This window comes from Xenopus laevis, chromosome 2S (genome assembly GCF_017654675.1).
Source record: "Xenopus laevis strain J_2021 chromosome 2S, Xenopus_laevis_v10.1, whole genome shotgun sequence".
NCBI lineage: Eukaryota > Metazoa > Chordata > Amphibia > Anura > Pipidae > Xenopus > Xenopus laevis.
This window is the reverse complement of record NC_054374.1, coordinates 67,662,554-67,683,244: the sequence shown is the minus strand read 5'-3', so window position 1 is coordinate 67,683,244 and position 20,691 is coordinate 67,662,554. Positions and strand designations below refer to the sequence as shown.

The following is a 20,691-nucleotide window of genomic DNA, read 5'->3' as shown; positions in this document are numbered from 1 at the left end:
TAGTACAAATCCCAGCATCCCTTGTCAGACCTATTGCCTATAGTACAAATCCCAGCATCCCTTGACAGACCAGCAGCTTGTGGTCTTTTAACTGTTACTGACCTACAAATCCCAGCATCCCTTGTCAGACCTGCAGCCTGTGGTCTTTTAGCTCTTAATGAACTACACATCCCAGCATCCCTTGTCAGACCAGCAACTTATGGTCTTCTAACTGTTACTGAACTACAAATCCCAGCATCCCTTGTCAGACCTGCAGCCTATACTCGTCCTTTTACTGTGATATTATGATGTTGAGAGGCTGCATTTCAGCAGGGACTGGGCCTCATATTATAATAGAGGGATGAATGGATGGTGCCAATACAGGGAAATGCGGCAACCTGTTTAATTTCATTTCATTTAAATGGGAGCTTTGCTTTAATGCTGTTGATGCAAAAGGAAAAACTGATGCTAAATTTCATTTTTTGGCAATGGATTAGATTTCAGAATTTATGGCCCGAATAAAAAACAGATAAAACAGATAAACAATGTATATAAGTTTAGGGTTTGTTTTTGGTACAATGGGAGAATTGGTTGAGGGTGTGAATACTTGAGGGCTGGTGCATGTGAGCTTACAATCTCTTCTTTCTTTCTGTGTCCCCACACAGTGAAATATCCGAGCGACGAAGCGTTTTCATAGCGTTTTCGAATCGATTTTCAGAGTGATTTTCCCGAGAGATTTCACAGCGATTGTTTTATAGAGATATTCAGTGATATTTCATCTGATTTTTGGCGTTTGGAGAAAACATCTTCCTTTGACGTCAGCTGATATCTCTTCATAACCCAACAGCTCTTTTAAGAGCTAAAAAACTTGGACGCAATGCCTTTCTGCGCCCCCTGGAGGAGGGTAAGGCAACTGCTACTGTTTTATCTGAATTTAGGGTTTTGCTGTATAGAGAACAGATACAGATAAAGTCTAGAATGTAATAGAATCTTTCTCTTCTCCTTCAGCCACAGGCCGAATCCAGTACCCTCTCTGAGATTTATAAGGTGAGTAGAAAGGAGGGTAAAACACTTGCTGCTACTGCTGGAAGTGAGACATGTTTTATACCCTGGGGAATATTATGTTATCAATAAAATCCTTCTTTTTTTCTATTTTATTTTCCAGCCTCCTGATGGTCGGCTGACCAAGGATGTGCTTCTTGGAGTGGGCGGCACCGGAGACGTCTACAAGGTAAGGGACCAACCAATTCCTAGAGAGTAGGGGAACTGAACAAGATTGTGATCACTACACACAATCACACAATGATTTAGGCAGACATATCAAGCTTCTGGTTTGGAGGCTGCATTAGACCCTCTCTTTCCTACTTGTATATAAGTCAACCTTTCTGTCTGTATTACAGGGTCGTCACCATCATAGAGGCGTGGTAGCGGTGAAGATCGCCAACATCAGCCGAGTACTGTATCTTTATAATTCCAATCATTATATATCAATCCTATTTGTGTAGTTGCCTATGTGAGCTAAAGGGATTTCTATTATTCCACTCCAGGATGAAGAGTCAGTCTGCAGGGAGCTGAAGTTTCTCCAGCAGTTCGGAGGCCACAATAACATCGCCTCTTACTATGGAGCCTACTACAGGGCTCCACTCACGGAGTGCTCATCGGAGCTCTTGGAAGTAAGAAATTATTTACTGTATCGTGTTCATTCCTCTTGTGCCAAAGCAATCTCCACTGGAAGTGATAGAATACATGACCTTAAATAATATCTATGTATTGCAGATTGTTCTCGAGTACTGTGGTGGAGGCTCTCTCCACAACCTCATCCACAAGACCAATGGCCAATCCCTGAAGGAGACCTGGATCGGCTATGTCTGCAAGGAGGTTTTAAAGGTAAGGCCAGATTTACACCTTAAGGACTCTTCTTGTTGCATAAATTATATATATACAATCTCTTTGTTGGGAATGTTTAGTCTTATGTCTGTTATAGTCTTATAACCTACATCTCAATCTCCCCAGGGGCTGCACCACATCCACAAGAACCGGGCCGTTCATAGAGACATCAAGAGCCTGAACATCATGCTCACAGAGACGGCCAAAGTCAAGATCAGTGAGTAAAACTTACAGATATAAGAGTAATGGCTGGTTGGGAGCTTTTGTGAATATGGAGTCAGGGTGTTTCATAATTCAGGTTTCTTATCTTATTGTGGTTAAACAAGTTATTTTCCATTAATAGATTCTATCTGTCATTTCAGTCGACTTTGGAAACAGCTGGGACCTGGACCCGCAGACAGGATTGTGCCATGAAGCAGACGGGACTGCACATTGGATGGCACCCGAGGCCATAAGGCAGAAGGGCCAGCGCCTGGCGTACGACACCAAAGTATGTTGTACTTATAATACTTGTAACAACACCGAGCATTTACTTATCAGTGTTAATGCAACATAGAAGCAGTCGTTTTCTCATGGAGAGAAAGGAGTTTTTCCAAAACTTTGGGTTTCTTAACTTTTTGCACAATGTGTCTGCTTTAATATATTTGCTCCTTTACTCAGTTATGTAACTGCTATTGTTTGTAATGGAGATGTATTGCTGTATACACGTTTATATATAATAAAGCATTTTTTCACTTTTACATATACCATGATGTGTTCATTTACTAGGGGGTGCATTGTGCTATTTTAGAAGTTGTATTCTGTTCTGTTTTGGCCATCATTGAGCTAAGGAGAATGGCTTGTACTTTTGCCCTCATGATAATATATGTATATGTTTCTAAAAGAGACTTGTATAAGTGTAGCCTTTTTACTTAGATTTTATTAAACAGCCACTAACCCAATTCTCTCCTTCTAATGCTCTTTGGTGTGTCTTTTGCAGTGTGACATCTGGTCGCTGGGGATAACCGCCATCGAAATGGCCGAAGGAAAACCACGTAAGCGAATCACCATTTTGGCTACTTTATTTTATACATTGAGCAGCAGAGGTTCTATATCAGAATTAAAGGAATTTGGGATGATTTGCTATTTCCAACAAAAAATAACTTTTTCTATAATTTAAATAAATAATTTCTAGACATGTTTGATGGGCCTGATATATAAGTGTTTTTTCATCTGTAAGGCAGGTTCAGTGCGGTGCTTTAAGAGAACCCGTAATTATTCCTAAAGAGAAAAAGCGCTGTATAGTGTGTTACCTTCTTTCAATGCGATAACATACAAGTTTAGAACTACTCACAAGGGAGATGTCTTTGGAGAAGTTCTAAACTTGTATGTTATCGCATTGAAAGAAGGTAACACACTATACAGCGCTTTTTCTCTTTTGGAATAATTACGGGTTCTCTTAAACCAGCGCAGTGAACCTGCCTTACAGCTACAATACACGAGCACTAGTGGGTCCACTTTTTTATCGGCTGCTTGAATTTGACTTAGCGCGGAGTTCACTTATCCTACAGACTAACTCATATATGTTTTTCACATTTAGCATATGCAGACATATACCCTGTGGAGCAGCTGATTAGAGAAGCCCAACCACCGAAGCTTCAATCAGACAGATGGTGAGTCGGTCCCAGCTTGTGTCACTGTACATTGTACCTGTGCTTACAGACATGGAACTCACATTTTCTTATTAACACTTGGGACAGTTGGCAACTCCTATATCCACTTAGCCGCTTCCATGGTCCTCATCTTCCCCTTGTCTGTATAAATTTGGGATAATGGGGAGATTTCAGTCTCAGCTCATAGCGATGTGTATTTTGTTTAAATACCTCCTAAATATAAATAGAGGTTTTTCTACTGCAGACGTTAAATGTGGCCCATGGGATGCAGGCAGGGATATGTGTGTTTTGAGGGAAATATAGATGGATGCAGAGCAGATATGATATATTTGATGTATATAATCACTGTCTATGTCTCAGGGGCATATCAGTATAACTATGGGCCCCACTACTATGTGATTACAGGCCATGTGCACTATGGTGCAGTCAGAAGAGGGTGTGGGAAAATCACAGGACCTTACCTTGTCCCTCATAGCCTTATAGACATATAGATTTGCCACTGATATCCTTTGTTATACCCTTGTTGACCAGTTTGGGATAGTGGTGGGCTGTACAGTGCACAAAAGTACAATATATATATAAAAGTATCCATGGGGGAGACAAATCACAGGACAAAGAACGTAAGTGCTATGTGGTGAGAGACATAGTGGGAAGGAGGTCCCTGCCCTGTAGAGCTTACAGTCTAAATGGATGGGAGACTAATATACAGGTACAAATTGGAGATGAAAAAGTTCACAAGGTAAGGCATAGTCAGTAGAGACTTTGGGAGAAGATTTCTATAATGTGTAATGCTGTAATACTATGGGTCTCACTTCTCCCTAAAGAGATCAAATCAAAATAGATAGATAGATAGATAGACAGATAGACAGATAGATAGATGATATATTATAGATAGACAGATAGATATACTGCAAAATATATGCAAATTCTGGAGTATAGCTAATGGTTACTGGGTAAAAGCGTCTGGAATCTGGAAATAATAATCTGGGGATTTTTTTTGCTAGCTAAAGCTAAAATCTCTTTTTTTCCAGGTCACAACGTTTTGTGTCCTTCTTGGATTCCTGTCTGAAGAAGGATCCTTCAGAGAGAGGGAGTGCTGAAGAACTCCTGCAGCACCCATTCATCACCCAACTGACACCTAAGAAGATCATCAGGGCTGAGATTGGAGAACATCTCCGGACTCTGCAGAACCGGCCGGCCAAGAAAGGTGAGGGAATCCATTATATTTGATACGACTGCACCATCACACAGTGTAACTCAACATCTGCAAGAGTTGGTTTTATTATAATGGCACTGGGAATAATATACATGTTTTAAGGGGAACTTTAGCTTAATATTATATTTTAGTATAATGGTGACAATGGCATTCTAAGACAATTTGCATTTAGTCTTCAGTCTTTATTTTTTTGTTTATGACTCATATACAAGCTTTAATTAGTATTCATGAATCACAAATATGATTTTTCCCTATACAGGACTGAAGGGAGTAGCTCTCTGGACCCTGAAGCTGCGGCGTGCTTGTGACTTCTGCACACAGACATCGGCAGAACAAGAAGCAGCTCTGCAAGTGGCCCTGGAGGGCTTCTCCTGTTATTGATCTTGTGGCCAATAACATCAACAGCCCAGAATGAGTTTCCTGAATCACAGCCTAGGAAAAAGAAACATCCACAGGGTAAGGTCCCATCTCCATTCAGTATCCCTGTACAACGGTTCTCAGCTAGACAAATAGCAATTTGATCCCCTGCTGCCTGGAGTGTGTCTACATTGGTAGGACCTGAATCCTCACTGTGCACAAGAGGTGGATTTCGGCTAGAAGATACTCAAGTTTACATTTCTTGGTCACAATCCTCCCCATGTGTGAAGCAGATAAACACACCAGGCAGTAGGTGCTGAATCAAGGTTTTCTCTGTTGATGGACATTAGCCTCACTTCAGCAGCCGCACAATAATACAACAGGGTAGAATGCGATTGAGAAGGCTCGGGCATTATTTCCTTTTCCCATAGCCAGTGCATTTATTTCTAAAAGGAGCATCAGCCTGGGAGAAAAACTCCCTAACATGTTGGAACCCCTAATGAATAAGGCTTGTGAATAAATGCCATGTCTCTGAATGAGAATTAATGATAATCTATAACTGACTATTTTTTTCTCATACAGATCCAGTGGCGTCTGCAGCTCCACCAGCAACATCTCCTTTCAAGCTGATGCAAGTGGTAACATCAAGATTCCTGCAACTACACCAGCAGAGACTTTATCTCCATGATCATATTCTTTTCAGACTACCACATCTCCACCAGTGGTGTATTTGCTCCAGTTTACATCACTCCACCCACACACATCTCCACCTCACTTTCCAACTGCCATAGTCCATCTTCCTTTTTTTGTAGACTACGACAACTCCAACATCTTGCCTTAAACATCTACATTTCACAGAACCATAGCAACAACATTCCTGTCCACCTCTACAGCTCGACTAGCAGCATTCACTTATCAAACACCATAGCTCCACTATTAGGACTTTAGTTTGCATTAGTATCCAATTACCACATCTCCACCCAAGGACTTTCCATTTAACTTTAGCTCCACCACCAGCCCTTATCCCATATTTTATCTCTACCCGCAAGCTCTGTCCTTTTGCTAACACACCTCCACCAATATCTTCTTTTATTTAGCTATCATCAAGAGTTTCTCCTCTTTAAAATATCTTTTAATCCTTGCCCTTTTTCCTGCACCTCCATTGGTTCTTCCATTAAACCAATACCAAGACATTTAGTCACACCACACAGCACACACTAAAATGATGCCCCCTACACAGAGGCTTCTCTTCTCTACTTTTTTCTTTTGCCCCTCTAACACCAATTCCCCAGTGGTTTCTCCTGTTCAAATTCTTTCCTTTCTAAATTCTATCCTTTCAAGTCTTCCACTCAACAACCAGTCACATCTCCTACTCTAAACCCTGACATAAACTCTTAGTACTGATATTGACATAAACTCATAGTACAAGTTGATCCAGGGACTTGTCCGATTGCCCATTGGGAGTCAGGAAGGAATTTTTCCCCCTCTGAGGCAAATTGGCTCTGGCTTCAGATGGGGTTTTTGCCTTCCTCTGGATCAACTACTGAATAGGAAGATCCCTTTTACACTAAAACTTGAACCTAATGGATGTGAGTCTTTCCCAACTTAAATTAGTATGAATTAATCTAAAATGCATAAATATAACATCCAATTTATAAATAAATATGTTAATACACATTTCATTGGTGTTCTTGCATTTTTTATAATTCTATAGTATTGCCAGGCAACATTACAGAGGAGGGAGACCTCTAGTGCAAGGGAAAAGGGTCACTGAAAAGTGAAGGTGGAAATAAGAGGCAAGGGTGGGAGAAATTGGTGAAAGGAGATGCTAAGGAAGAAATTTAAGAAGGGATAAGCCATGTCTGGACCCAGTCCTACTGATCTGCACTGATGTCAGAGGTTTGGTCAATCAATCACATACAAATGATACAGTATATAGTGTATATAAACATATCACTGGCATTAGTACATTATGAGACTGGGTTCAGAAGGTGCTGACTCATTAATATGTTATTTTGGGCCTAGCAGGGACTTTGATATACATGTCATTGCCATTAGTATCCTTTGAGCCTAGGAGAAATGGACTCATTGAGTCTAGAAAGAGCTGACCCATAAACATGCCACTGTCATTAGAAGACGTTTGTCCCATGATAAAGTTGCCTTTGGTATTATTTGGGCAGAAGAAGGGCAAGTCTGTGTGATGTTTCATTGGGCATCAGTCCATCCCGTGATTGGTCTACTGATAACAGGTGGGTTATTAATGGGCAATGGAAATTCAAGGAGCCGTGGGCCAAAGTAAGACGTACATAATTTACTCTACATTTTGATTCGTAGTGAATATTTTACCATAGTACCCTGCTCCCCAGAGGTTCACTGCACATATCACTCCCTTTGGGAAAATGGGAAGAGGAGGGTCCGTCCAGAGTGATCAGGAAGGTTTGTTCTGCTGAAGTGGGGGGATGTAACTTTACCAATGACACTGCAGAGAGGCAATACAGCAGCCCCCCTGCCCTGATATTAATCCATGCAGTTTATGTTTAGTCCTGGATTTACTTGCCCTTTAAGAGACAGGGTGGGGGGGTAGACAGAGCAAGGGTTAAATTTATGTAATTGCAGGGTACAGCCGTATCACGCTTTTCAGTTCTGTTGGGCCCAGGCCTTTAAGGAATCACATGTTGATCTTGCTGCCTCCCTGCTGGATGGTGTTGCCCCCATGCTTTAGAATTAAGTAGTAGAATACCCATGCCCACTGACATACATGAGATGGGGAAATAGGAGACGCTGCTTGTGGGAGTTGGTGCCACCAACAGGTTTTCACAGTCCATTGCACTGATTTAGGCTGGGTGCCAGCACAGTCCAGTCAGCTCGGAAGAAGCATTATACTGGGCTTGTGCTGTGCCAGGGACATTATCAAACATGGGCCCTCAGAAGGTCCTGCCTGACCAATATCTAGGGTTGTCACCATTTTGGAAAAAAAAAATCTGGCTGTACAGAAAGGGGAGGGACAATGAGGGGGTGGTTCGGGAGAAAATATGGTCGATATGGGAGCAGGGGATTATAGGAAGAAGGGAAAGAAGCGGAGCTGGAGGCAGGGATTGGGGAGGGACAGGACAGGGGTGGTACATCAGGGAATTATAAATTTATAATTGATGGTTAAATGTTTAACAGAAATGAATCGCTGGCTCAAATCTCTAATTGGACCAATTTATCTATAATCTGTAGGCTTGCTTTTTAAATGGTTGAATGTTTAAATACTTCAAATAAATCGAGCATAACGCTCATAAACAAAAACACCAACAAAACCAGCTAGCGACCACTAGGTAATTCTCACTGAGTGGAACAGGATGGCCTGGGTGTCCAAACCCCAGGCCCTTCACTTGAAAAGGAACAATTCTATTGCGAATATGGTAAATTCAGCGTTGCTTGTCACTCACCACGTTTGTCAGATGGCCCGGGTGCCGTGCCCCGTACCCGTAGCTTAGGCGAAACCAATCTTCAAAAGTAAATATACACGCACTCCTGCAGCCGTGACAAATTGAGGTAAAAGTTGTAGCTTTATTCCATCATGTTAAAAGTAGCGTCATAACGCGTTTCGTATCAAAGGATACGTAATCATAGGTGCCTATCATATAGTGCCTATGATTACGTATATCCTTTGATACGAAACGCGTTAGGACGCTACTTTTAACATGATGGAATAAAGCTACAACTTTTACCTCAATTTGTCACGGCTGCAGGAGTGCGTGTATATTTACTTTTAAATGTGTAACACTGGTCCCAGTCTCGGCTGCTATATTACTGGTTAGGCTGGTGATATGCCAAACCCATTCATGTAAATTATATAATACAAATAATATATAAATAAATAATAATATATTATATAATATATTATAAATATATTATATAATATATTATATTTTATAATATAATATAATATAATATATTATATTATATTATTATATTACATTATATAATATAATATATTATATATATTATATAATATTATATAATATATTATAATACTATTATGTAAATACTGGTAAGTCACATACAATCATTTCACCCTCAAGCGCCCCCTCCCCTTTTCCAAAGTAAACAACCAAAGTAGCCGTTTGGAAAAGGGGAGGGGGCGCTTGAGGGTGAAGGGGTGGTGCACCAGACCTGATTGCGCTTTGTGTTAATCCCTATCTCAGTCTATGGCTTATTAACTGAACTCTGCTGCCTACCAGCACCCGCATGCCAGGGTTGGCAGTTTATGTATTTAGTTTACCTGATTTAATTCAGGGTTAATCGACATACAGCCATAATACACTGGCTTCTCTCTCTTTGGCTATGGGAAGGTGTGCTTGAGGGTGAAGGGGTGGTGGATATTTTAAGGCCTAAAAGCCATCATACAAGGTTTACCCCGACTTATGGCTGTTAAATGATTGTATGTGACTTACCAGTATTTACATTTGTAGGCTCGTGGGTTACTCTTTGACATCCCAAACACCCACTGTATGGTGTGTACTTTTTTGCCCATTTGAATTCGGGTTCTTTGCCTCCCTGTCCCTAACCTTATTTTAAACGCTCCTCTGGACTTACAGGTTTAATTTATTTATTAAAAGTTAAGTTTTATTGTTCCTTGAGTCCTCGGATTTAAAGATGGGGTGGTGCAATTTCAAGGGTCAATCTTTTTCTCTTTTGTGCTACTTTTTTTTTTTCTATTCAGGACCTCTCAGATTCCTATTCCAGTCTCCTATTCAAATCAGTGCATGGTTGCTAGGGTAATTTGGTCCCTAGAAATGAGACTGCTTAAATTGCAAGCTGGAGAGCTGCTGAATAAAAAGCTAAATAACTCAAAAAGCACACATAATACAAAATAAAAATCAATTCCAAATTGTCTCAGAATATCACTCTCTACATAATACTAAAAGTACTAAAACCAAAATACTAAACTTTTATATGGATCACCTACCTGTAGCAACAGCATGTCACCTGATGACATTTCATGTTACCAACTTGCCATCGTGTCTTTAGCACTTATTTGTTTTGTGGCCCATTGTTATTTGTAAGTGTTCCATTCCATCCACATGCACACTGAGTTTTATCCTGTATATGCGAACACTGCATGAACACTGAACATCCGCCAAATGATGGTGAACCTTACGGTGGAGCACCACAATCAAGGTGGCAGGGCAGTACTAGACGCAGCCAAGGCCTTTCACACGGTGGAGTGGGCATATCTTTGGAGCGTGCTAGGACATATGGGCTTTGGGCCACAGATCACCACACTTATACAGTTGTTATATGCCAAACCAATGACTGCACTGAGAGTCAGGACTGCGATGTCAACTCCTTTTGCACTCACCAGAGGCACTAGGCAGGGTTGTCCGCTATCCCCACTCCTGTTTGCTATTGCCCTAGAACCCTTTGCTGCTGCAGTCAGACAGAACACGCAAATAAAAGGTTGGGTTTTGAGTGCAGGGGGAAGATAAAATGCAGCTATATGCCGATGACACCCTGGTATATCTGGCAGATAGAGACCACTCACTAAGTGAACTCTTTAAGCTAACTGGGAAATTCTGTAAGGTCTCTGGTTAAAAGGTAAACCCCTCAAAGTCTACCCTATTTCTGGTAGAGGAAGACCTTGGTAACTGTCCCCTACAGGTGTCAGCCAAATTCACATACCTGGGAGTAGAGATAGCCTTGCCTACACTAGCTTTTGTGACTTGAATGTAACGCCCCTTCTATTCTGGGTAGAAACCAAACTGTCAGCTTGGGAGGCCTTGCCCATCAGACCAGTAGGTAAAATTCAGCTGGTAAAAATGTTTGTTCAGTCAAAATTGATGTATACACTGTGGCATGCTCCATTGCCCCTCCCGCTAACATTCTTTACCAAAATTGACACAAGGTTGAAGAAGTTTATCTGGGGCAACAACAGGGGCAGGCTGAGTATGGAGACACTGAAAAGACCCATAAGGGATGGTAAGATGGCGTTGCCTGACTTCCTAACCATTTACCTAGCAATGCAGATCTCACATATGTCAGTGCTGAAGCCGGAAGGCCCTTGCTCAGCACTCTATAGAGCATGGAACACTCTTAACTCCCAAGAAAGTGACCCCCTCACAAGCCCTGCTCACAGTCCCTATAAAAACAAAAAGATCAAAGGTTAACCCTGTCCTAGGGAACACCAAATGGGTATTTAAAAAGATTGACCAGATAATGGGAATTGCCAATATAGACCCATCCACTCCACTATGGGAAAATGCCAAACTGGGTGGGGTGGTGGAGCTCAAACAACCCCAATGTTGGTTAGATAATGGAGTATGTACAATAGCAGATGTTTGGAGACAAGGTAAACCTCTGTCCTTCTCTGAAATAAAAGAGAGGTGGGCCATCCCTACTTCTCACTGGCTATTCTATATGAGGCTCAGGTTAAAGTTAATGGAATGGTACAAAGTGAAACTACTAGAACCAAATGACCATCCAATCATCACAATACTCAATAAGGAAAAGCCCCAGGGCACAATATCTAAGGTATATAAAATTATCTGTGAATATAGGCACAGGGGTAACCCACTGAAATGCAGGGGCAGTGGGACCTGGGTACCTTAATTGACACACAGTGGACAGCGGCACTTAAAGCTCCTAGTCAAATATCCTTTATTCCAAGGCATAGTTATTACAATTGTACTTGCTCCACAGGGCTTATTATACGAGCAGCAGGCTCAATAAAATGTTCCCTAATCTATAGCCGCAATGTGCCAGATGTAAACAGGCAGAAGGGGCTCTTGTAATACTCAAGGAAGTAACAGGGAATGATAACCTAGTTGACCCTAAACTCTTGAATATACAGACTGGTACTGGTAAGGCTCCCCAATTGGCACCATTCCTAAGCAAAGCCCTATTCCAACTACGTAGACTTATCGCCCTAAACTGGAAGGCGGAAGCTCCCCCAGACATAGCCCAGTGGATTACTGACCTTGCTAAAATAGAGCTCCTGATGGCGAAACGAAAGGGTTGCCAAGTCAAGTTTTATAGGATACGGGGCCCCTGTCTACGGAAATTCCCCCTGCAGCTGTACTTAAACTCGGATGATCTATGAATAACATAGCAGGGTAAAAAAGTAGGACGCAGGTAGAATGGTGTTAATACTGTCTCTTTATTGAAAACTGTAATACAAAAATGATGTATCAAATCCAATGTGTATCATGAAAAATTTTATCGTGCTGTATAATTCTGTTTATACTCAATAAACTTACCTGAACAAATCAAAAAAAAAAAGTTAATTTAAAGGTGAACAAACCCTTTAGGGAGGAAAGCAGAGAACTTAAAGGCCTGATTGCGCCGGTTACTTTCATTCTCACCCAGCGCCTTCCAGAGATGGTCAATAGCTGAATAAGGGAACCAGACCAACTGAGATGTTGCAGAGAGCAGAGCCTGGGGGGGGGAAGAAACATCATTATTATCATACAGCATGGCTTCTCCAGTATAATTGATTTTCCTATCACAGTGGCACAAGCACAGTTGGTTCAGTTCAGGAGGCAATAAAGTCATCAGTAGGTTTGCAGAGGGAAACAGACAGTCCATATGGATAGTGCCTTAAAGGAGAAGGAAAGTCTACAACTAAGTAAGCTTTATCAGAAAGGTCTATATAAATACACCAGTAAACCCTCAAAGTAATGCTGCCCTCTGTCAAAAGAAACACAGCATTTCTTTCCTTCTATTGTGTACACATGGGCTTCTGTATCAGACTTCCTGTTTTCAGCTTAAACCTCAAGGGCTTGGGCATGCTCAGTTCGCTCCTTTCCCTTTCCCCCCCCCCTCCCTGCTGTAATATGAGCTCAGAGCTATGAGTGAGCACGGAGAGACGCAGGCAGGAAGTGATGTCACACCAAGCTAATATGGCAGCTGCTATCCTAAACAAACAGAGCTTCTAGAGCTCTTTACTCAGGTATGGTAAAGCATTCTACAGAATAAATATAGTGCACTATTGTGGCTAATCTATTGGCAATAAACGGCTCGGGTGGCTTTACTTCTCCTTTAAATTAAATGAGTATACGTGTCTAAGATGCCATACCCCGTACCCCACAGAAATTCATAGGCACAGTGATCCCTTCACCCCCTACAAACATCCAGCGACACAATGACCTGCCCAAAACCTAAGGTAGAGGTTACAACCTGTATCAAACCTACAATACAAGTTGGCAAACCCCGGGGTACAGGGGGATCACATGACTGTGACGTCAGGTCCTTTCCGAGGATAGGAACTAGCCGCTACCTTTCTATGATGCCTAGTGTTAAGGTAGGTTAGAGGCTCCTCTCTCTGCAACCTCTTAGTTGATCTGGTTCCCTTATTCAGCTATTGACCATTTCTGGCAGGCTCTGGGCGAGAATAAAAGTAACCAGGCTGTAAGTTCTCTGCTTTCCTCCCTGTCTCATGTTAAAGGGGTTGTTCACCTTTAAATGAACTTTTAGTATGATGTAGAGAGAGATATTCTGAGACAATTTGCAATTGGTTTTCATTTTTTATTATTTGTGGATTTTGAGTTATTTAACATTTTATTCAGCAGCTCTCCAGTTTGCAGTTTCAGCCATCTGGTCCAAATTCCCGTAGCAACCATGCATTGAATTGAATAAGAGACTGGAATATGAATAGGAGAGGACCTTAATAATAAAAAGTAGCAATAACAATACATTTGTAGCCTTACAGAGCATTTGTTTTTGGATGGGGTCAGTGACCCCTGTTTGAAAACTAGAAAGAGTCAGAAGTAGAAGGCAATTAACTTAAAAACTATGAGAAATAAATGTAAATGACCAATTGAAAAGTTGTTTAGAATTGGCCATTCTATAACATGTTAAAAGTGATCTTAAAGGTGAACCACCCCTTTAATCACTTCTGTTCAGGCTTCAAACAGTTCTAGCATTTTTATATTCAACTTTTCTTTAAAAAGGAGAAAATGTAAAATCACTGGGTAGTGCCAAGTTGTTGGAGGCTCGCAGTTATTCCAATCACTGATCCCCAGTACAGTCATCCCTCTTATATCTATTTGCACCAGACACAATGAACTGCCTCTAATTAGGGATGCACCGAATCCAGGATTCGGTTTGGGATTCGGCCAGGATTCAGCCTTTTTCAGCAGGATTCAGATTCGGGCGAATCCTTGTGCCTGGCCGAACCGAATCCAAATCCTAATTTGTATATGTAAATTAGGGGTGGGTAGGGAAATCACGTGATTTTTCATCACAAAAGAAGAATTTTTTCCACTTTTTCCTTTCCTGTCCCTAATTTGCATATGCAAATTAGGATTCGGTTCGGTATTCGGCCGAATCTTTCACCAAGGCTGAATCCCAAATAGTGGATTGGGTGCATCCCTACCTCTAATAGAACATTTATAGGTATTTATTTTGCACACGGATGTACAGTATAAGGGGTTTATTGACTGATACTAAACCGTTCTCTCTCTCTCTCTTTCGTTCATTTCTGCAGATTCTGGGCAAACTCCAGAGGAAGTTGGATGAATATTTTGAGAAGCTGAAGAAACCACCAGCGACTACAAAACGTTAATGCAGAAGCCGCTACGGGCGGCTCAGTTATATACAGATGGAAACCAGGCCCCCGTGTTTATAATTCAGCGTAGAATTCATAATAATGTCATTAGTTTTCTGTTTTGTACAAAAAAATATATAAAAAAATAAACTATTTTGTATGATGTTTCTATGTGTGTCCATTTGTGGGATGTTTCATTATCAGATTCCAACCCCCTGCCACATGTCCTACTGAATATATAGATCTATACACAGTGTTTGGATTTGCTGTTTGATTCTTTTTCCTGCTTAGTACCTGAAATCTGCTGCCTGGCTCATTCTTTGAGAGGTGGACTAGTCTGGCTAATGGACTGTACCAGAGCAGGGAACTGATCAGTGGCTACTTCAGTCAAGGGTCCATTTCAACCCTGCCCAGATACATATGGCTGAATTTCAATCAGACATGAATGGGTTTGGCATATCACCAGCCTAACCAGTAATATAGCAGCCGAGACTGGGACCAGTGTTACATATTTAACCAGCAATGTATTTGCTCATAAATTTATAATTCCCTGACGTACCACCCAGTGTCGGACTGGCCCACCGGGATACCAGGAAAATTCCGGGTCGCCAAGATGTCAGAGGGCCCTCATGCTGCTAAACATTTGGCCTAGTTCATGGCCATTCCCTATTTCTTTTTGAACAAAGAGGCTAAATAGATGGAATAATAGAGTATATTATGTAAAGAATAGAGACTAGGATAATAGAGTTGAGTGAGGAGAAGAAGAAGAATAATAGTACTGAGAGTGGGCCCCTGGTCTTTTTGGGTGGGCCCATGTGGTCCCAGTCCGACACTGATACCACCCCTGTCCTGTCCCTCCCCAATCCCTGCCTCCAGCTCCACTTCTTTCCCTTCTTCCTATAATCCCCTGCTCCCATCTCGACCATATTTTCTCCCGAACCACCCCCTCATTGTCCCTCCCCTTTCTGTACAGCCAGATTGTTTTTTCCAAAATGGATATAACCCTAGATATTGGTCAGGCAGGACCTTCTGAGGGCCCATGTTTGATAATGTCCCTGGCACAGCACAAGCCCAGTATAATGCTTCTTCCGAGCTGACTGGACTGTGCTGGCACCCAGCCTAAATCAGTACAATGGACTGTGAAAACCTGTTGGTGGCGCCAACTCCCACGAGCAGCGCCTCCTATTTCCCCATCTCATGTATGTCAGTGGGCATGGGTATTCTACTACTTTATTCAAAAGCATGGGGGCAACACCATCCAGCAGGGAGGCAGCAAGATCAACATGTAAATCCTTAAAGGCCTGGGCCCAACAGAAATGAGAAGCGTGATATGGCTGTACATGTACTGTATATGTGCAGTGAACCTCAGTAAATTATGTACGTCTTACTTTGGCCCAGGGCTCCTTGAATTTCCATTGGCCATTAATAACCTATCAGTAGACCAATCACGGGATGGACTGATGCCCAATGAAACATCACACAGACCTGTCCTTCCTCTGCCCAAATAATACCAAAGGCAACTTTATCATGGGACAAACGTCTTCTAATGACAGTGGCATGTTTATGGGTCACCTCTTTCTAGACTTAATGAGTCCATTTCTCCTTGGCTCAAAGGATACTAATGGCAATGACATGTATATCAAAGTCCCTGCTAGGCCCAAAATAACGTATTAATTAGTCAGCACCTTCTGAACCCAGTCTCATAATGTACTAATCCCACTGATATGTTTATATACACTATATACTGTATCATTTGTATGTGATTGATTGACCAAACCTCTGACATCAGTGCAGATCAGTAGGACTGGGTCCAGACATGGCTTATGTCTTCTTATATTTCTTCATCCTTAGCATCTCCTTTCACCAATTTCTCCCACCCTAGCATCTTATTTCCACCTTCACTTTTCAATCACCCTTTTCCCTTGCACTAGAGGTCTCCCTCCTCTGTAATGTTGGCTGGCAATACTATAGAACTATAAAAAATGCAAGAACACCAATGAAATGTGTATTAACATATTTATTTATAAATTGGATGTTATATTTATGCATTTTAGATTAATTCATATTAATTTAAGTTGGGAAGGACTCACATCCATTAGGTTCAAGTTTTAGTGTAAAAGGGATCTTCCTATTTAGTAGTTGATCCAGAGGAAGGCAAAAACCCCATCTGAAGCCAGAGCCAATTTGCCTCAGAGGGGAAAAAATTCCTTCCTGACTCCCAATGGGCAATCGGACAAGTCCCTGGATCAACTTGTTCTATGAGTTTATGTCAGTATCAGTACTAAGAGTTTATGTCAGGGTTTAGAGTAGGAGATGTGACTGGTTGTTAAGTGGAAGGCTTGAAAGGATAGAATTTAGAAAGGAAAGAATTTGAACAGGAGAAACCACTGAGGAATTGGTGTTAGAGGGGGGGGGCAAAAGAAAAAAGTGGAGAAGAGAAGCCTCTGTGTAGGGGGCATCATTTTAGTGTGTGCTGTGTGGTGTGACTAAATGTCTTGGTATTGGTTGAATGGAAGAACCAATGGAGGTGCAGGAAGAAGGGCAAGGACTAAAAGATATTTTAAAGAGGAGAAACTCTTGATGATAGCTAAATAAAAGAAGATATTGGTGGAGGTGTGTTAGCAAAAGGACAGAGCTTGCGGGTAGAGGTAAAATATGGGATAAGGGCTGGTGGTGGAGCTAAAGTTAAATGGAAAGTCCTTGGGTGGAGATGTGGTAATTGGATACTAATGCAAACTAAAGTCCTAATAGTGGAGCTATGGTGTTTGATAAGTGAATGCTGCTAGTCGAGCTGTAGAGGTGGACAGGAATGTTGGAGCTATGGTTCTGTGAAATGTAGATGTTTAAGGCAAGATGTTGGAGTTGTCGTAGTCTACAAAAAAAGGGAGATGGACTATGGCAGTTGGAAAGTGAGGTGGAGATGTGTGTGGGTGGAGTGATGTAAACTGGAGCAAATACACCACTGGTGGAGATGTGGTAGACTGAAAAGAATATGATCATGGAGATAAAGTCTCTGCTGGTGTAGTTGCAGGAATCTTGATGTTACCACTTGCATCAGCTTGAAATGAGATGTTGCTGGTGGAGCTGCAGACGCCACTGGATCTGTATGAGAAAAAAATATCAGTCAGTAATAGATCATTAATTCTCATTCAGAGGCATGGCATTTATTCACAAGCCTTATTCATTAGGGGTTCCAACATGTTAGGGAGTTTTTCTCCCAGGCTGATGCTCCTTTTAGAAATAAATGCACTGGCTATGGTAATAGGAAATAATGCCTGAGCCTTCTCAATCACATTCTACCCTGTTGTGTTATTGTGCGGCTGCTGAAGTGAGGCTAATGTCCATCAACAGAGAAAACCTTGATTCAGCCCCTACTGCCCGGTGTGTTTATTTGCTTCACACATGGGGAGGATTGTGACCAAGAAATGTAAACTTGAGCATCTTCTAGCCGAAACCCACCTCTTGTGCACAGTGAGGATTCAGGTCCTACCAATGTAGACACACTCCAGGCTGCAGGGGATCAGATTGCTATTTGTCTACCAGCTGAGAACCGTTGTACAGGGATACTGAATGGAGATGGGACCTTACCCTGTAGATGTTTCTTTTTCCTAGGCTGTGATTCAGGAAACTCATTCTGGGCTGTTGATGTTATTGGCCACAAGATCAATAACAGGAGAAGCCCTCCAGGGCCACTTGCAGAGCTGCTTCTTGTTCTGCCGATGTCTGTGTGCAGAAGTCACAAGCACGCCGCAGCTTCAGGGTCCACAGAGCTACTCCCTTCAGTCCTGTATAGGGAAAAATCATATTTGTGATTCATGAATACTAATTAAAGCTTGTATATGAGTCATAAACAAAAAAATAAAGACTGAAGACTAAATGCAAATTGTCTTAGAATGCCATTATCACCATTATACTAAAATATAATATTAAGCTAAAGTACCCCTTAAAACATGTATATTATTCCCAGTGCCATTATAATAAAACCAACTCTTGCAGATGTTGAGTTACACTGTGTGATGGTGCAGTCGTATCAAATATAATGGATTCCCTCACCTTTCTTGGCCGGCCGGTTCTGCAGAGTCCGGAGATGTTCTCCAATCTCAGCCCTGATGATCTTCTTAGGTGTCAGTTGGGTGATGAATGGGTGCTGCAGGAGTTCTTCAGCACTCCCTCTCTCTGAAGGATCCTTCTTCAGACAGGAATCCAAGAAGGACACAAAACGTTGTGACCTGGAAAAAAAGAGATTTTAGCTTTAGCTAGCAAAAAAAATCCCCAGATTATTATTTCCAGATTCCAGAAGCTTTTACCCAGTAACCATTAGCTATACTCCAGAATTTACATATATTTTGCAGTATATCTATCTGTCTATCAATAATATATCATCTATCTGTCTATCTATCTATCTATCTATCTATCTATCTATCTATCTATCTATCTATCTATCTATTTTGATTTGATCTCTTTAGGGAGAAGTGAGACCCATAGTATTACAGCATTACACATTATAGTAATCACATAGTAGTGGGGCCCATAGTTATACTGATATGCCCCTGAGACATAGACAGTGATTATATACATAAAATATATCATATCTGCTCTGCATCCATCTATATTTCCCTCAAATCACACATATCCCTGCCTGCAGTAGAAAAACCTCTATTTATATTTAGGAGGTATTTAAATAAAATACACATCGCTATGAGCTGAGACTGAAATCTCCCCATTTTCCCAAATTTATACAGACAAGGGGAAGGTGAGGACCGTGGAAGCGGCTAAGTGGATATAGGAGTTGCCAACTGTCCCAAGTGTTAATAAGAAAATGTGAGTTCCATGTCTGTAAGCACAGGTACAATGTACAGTGACACAAGCTGGGACCGACTCACCATCTGTCTGATTGAAGCTTCGGTGGTTGGGCTTCTCTAATCAGCTGCTCCACAGGGTATATATCTGCATATGCTAAATGTGAAAAACATATATGAGTTAGTCTGTAGGATAAGTGAACTCCGCGCTAAGTCAAATTCAAGCAGCACCGATAAAAAAGTGGACCCACTAGTGCTCGTGTATTGTAGCTGTAAGGCAGGTTCACTGCGCTGGTTTAAGAGAACCCGTAATTATTCCTAAAGAGAAAAAGCGCTGTATAGTGTGTTACCTTCTTTCAATGCGATAACATACAAGTTTAGAACTTCTCCAAAGACATCTCCCTTGTGAGTAGTTTCTAAACTTGTATGTTATCGCATTGAAAGAAGGTAACACACTATACAGCGCTTTTTCTCTTTAAGCACCGCACTGAACCTGCCTTACAGATGAAAAAACACATATATATCAGGCCCATCAAACATGTCTAGAAGTTATTTATTTAAACTATAGAAAAAGTTATTTTTGTTGGAAATAGCAAATCACCCCAAATTCCTTTAATTCTGATATAGAACCTCTGCTGCTCAATGTATAAAATAAAGTAGCCAAAATGTGTGATTCGCTTACGTGGTTTTCCTTCGGCCATTTCGATGGCGGTTATCCCCAGCGACCAGATGTCACACTGCAAAAGACACACCAAAGAGCATTAGAAGGAGAGAATTGGGTTAGTGGCTGTTTAATAAAATCTAAGTAAAAAGGCTACACTTATACAAGTCTCTTTTAGAAACATATACATATATTATCATGGGGGCAAAAAGTACAAGCCATTCTCCTTAGCTCAATGATGGCCAAAACAGAACAGAATACAACTTCTAAAATAGCACAATGCACCCCCTAGTAAATGAACACATCATGGTATATGTAAAAGTGAAAAAATGCTTTATTATATATAAACGTGTATACAGCAATACATCTCCATTACAAACAATAGCAGTTACATAACTGAGGCAAAGGAGCAAATATATTAAAGCAGACACATTGTGCAAAAAGTTAAGAAAACCCAAAGTTTTGGAAAAACTCCTTTCTCTCCATGAGAAAAACGACTGCTTCTATGTCGGCATTAACACTGGATAAGTAAATGCCTCCGTGTTGTTACAAGTATTATAAGTACAACATACTTTGGGTGTCGTACGCCAGGCGCTGGCCCTTCTGCC

General features: G+C 41.3%; 2 protein-coding genes across 2 annotated transcripts; one reads left to right on the top strand and one right to left on the bottom strand.

Annotated features, from left to right (window-relative positions):
- The first annotated feature begins 1,335 nt into the window (after positions 1 to 1,335).
- LOC121400570 (serine/threonine-protein kinase hippo-like) lies at positions 1,336 to 6,542 on the top strand. Its single transcript, XM_041583918.1, has 10 exons — positions 1,336 to 1,433; positions 1,527 to 1,652; positions 1,756 to 1,866; positions 1,993 to 2,083; positions 2,229 to 2,356; positions 2,846 to 2,900; positions 3,446 to 3,518; positions 4,550 to 4,725; positions 4,994 to 5,190; positions 5,674 to 6,542. Exons 4-9 carry the CDS (start codon positions 2,053 to 2,055, stop codon positions 5,113 to 5,115), a joined length of 585 nt encoding a protein of 194 aa, XP_041439852.1. The 5' UTR covers positions 1,336 to 1,433; positions 1,527 to 1,652; positions 1,756 to 1,866; positions 1,993 to 2,052; the 3' UTR covers positions 5,116 to 5,190; positions 5,674 to 6,542.
- An 11,692-nt stretch (positions 6,543 to 18,234) lies between these two features.
- On the bottom strand, positions 18,235 to 20,269 carry LOC121400569 (serine/threonine-protein kinase 3-like). Its single transcript, XM_041583917.1, has 4 exons — positions 20,105 to 20,269; positions 19,507 to 19,579; positions 18,677 to 18,852; positions 18,235 to 18,408 (listed from the first exon to the last, which is right to left on the bottom strand). Exons 1-4 carry the CDS (start codon positions 20,121 to 20,123, stop codon positions 18,287 to 18,289), a joined length of 390 nt encoding a protein of 129 aa, XP_041439851.1. The 5' UTR covers positions 20,124 to 20,269; the 3' UTR covers positions 18,235 to 18,286.
- Between the last annotated feature and the right edge of the window lie 422 nt (positions 20,270 to 20,691).

What these genes read in the sequence shown, in the direction of transcription:
- LOC121400569 (XM_041583917.1), bottom strand. An exon ending in AAGCTTCAATCAGACAGATG is followed by an intron (nt 18,853 to 19,506) that starts GTGAGTCGGTCC and finishes CTTTTTTTCCAG; the next exon opens with GTCACAACGTTTTGTGTCCT. An exon ending in GAACCGGCCGGCCAAGAAAG is followed by an intron (nt 18,409 to 18,676) that starts GTGAGGGAATCC and finishes TTCCCTATACAG; the next exon opens with GACTGAAGGGAGTAGCTCTG.
- LOC121400570 (XM_041583918.1), top strand. Translation starts at nt 2,053, where the DNA reads ATGCTCACAGAGACGGCCAAAGTCAAGATCA. An exon ending in GACGGCCAAAGTCAAGATCA is followed by an intron (nt 2,084 to 2,228) that starts GTGAGTAAAACT and finishes CTGTCATTTCAG; the next exon opens with TCGACTTTGGAAACAGCTGG. An exon ending in GAACCGGCCGGCCAAGAAAG is followed by an intron (nt 4,726 to 4,993) that starts GTGAGGGAATCC and finishes TTCCCTATACAG; the next exon opens with GACTGAAGGGAGTAGCTCTC.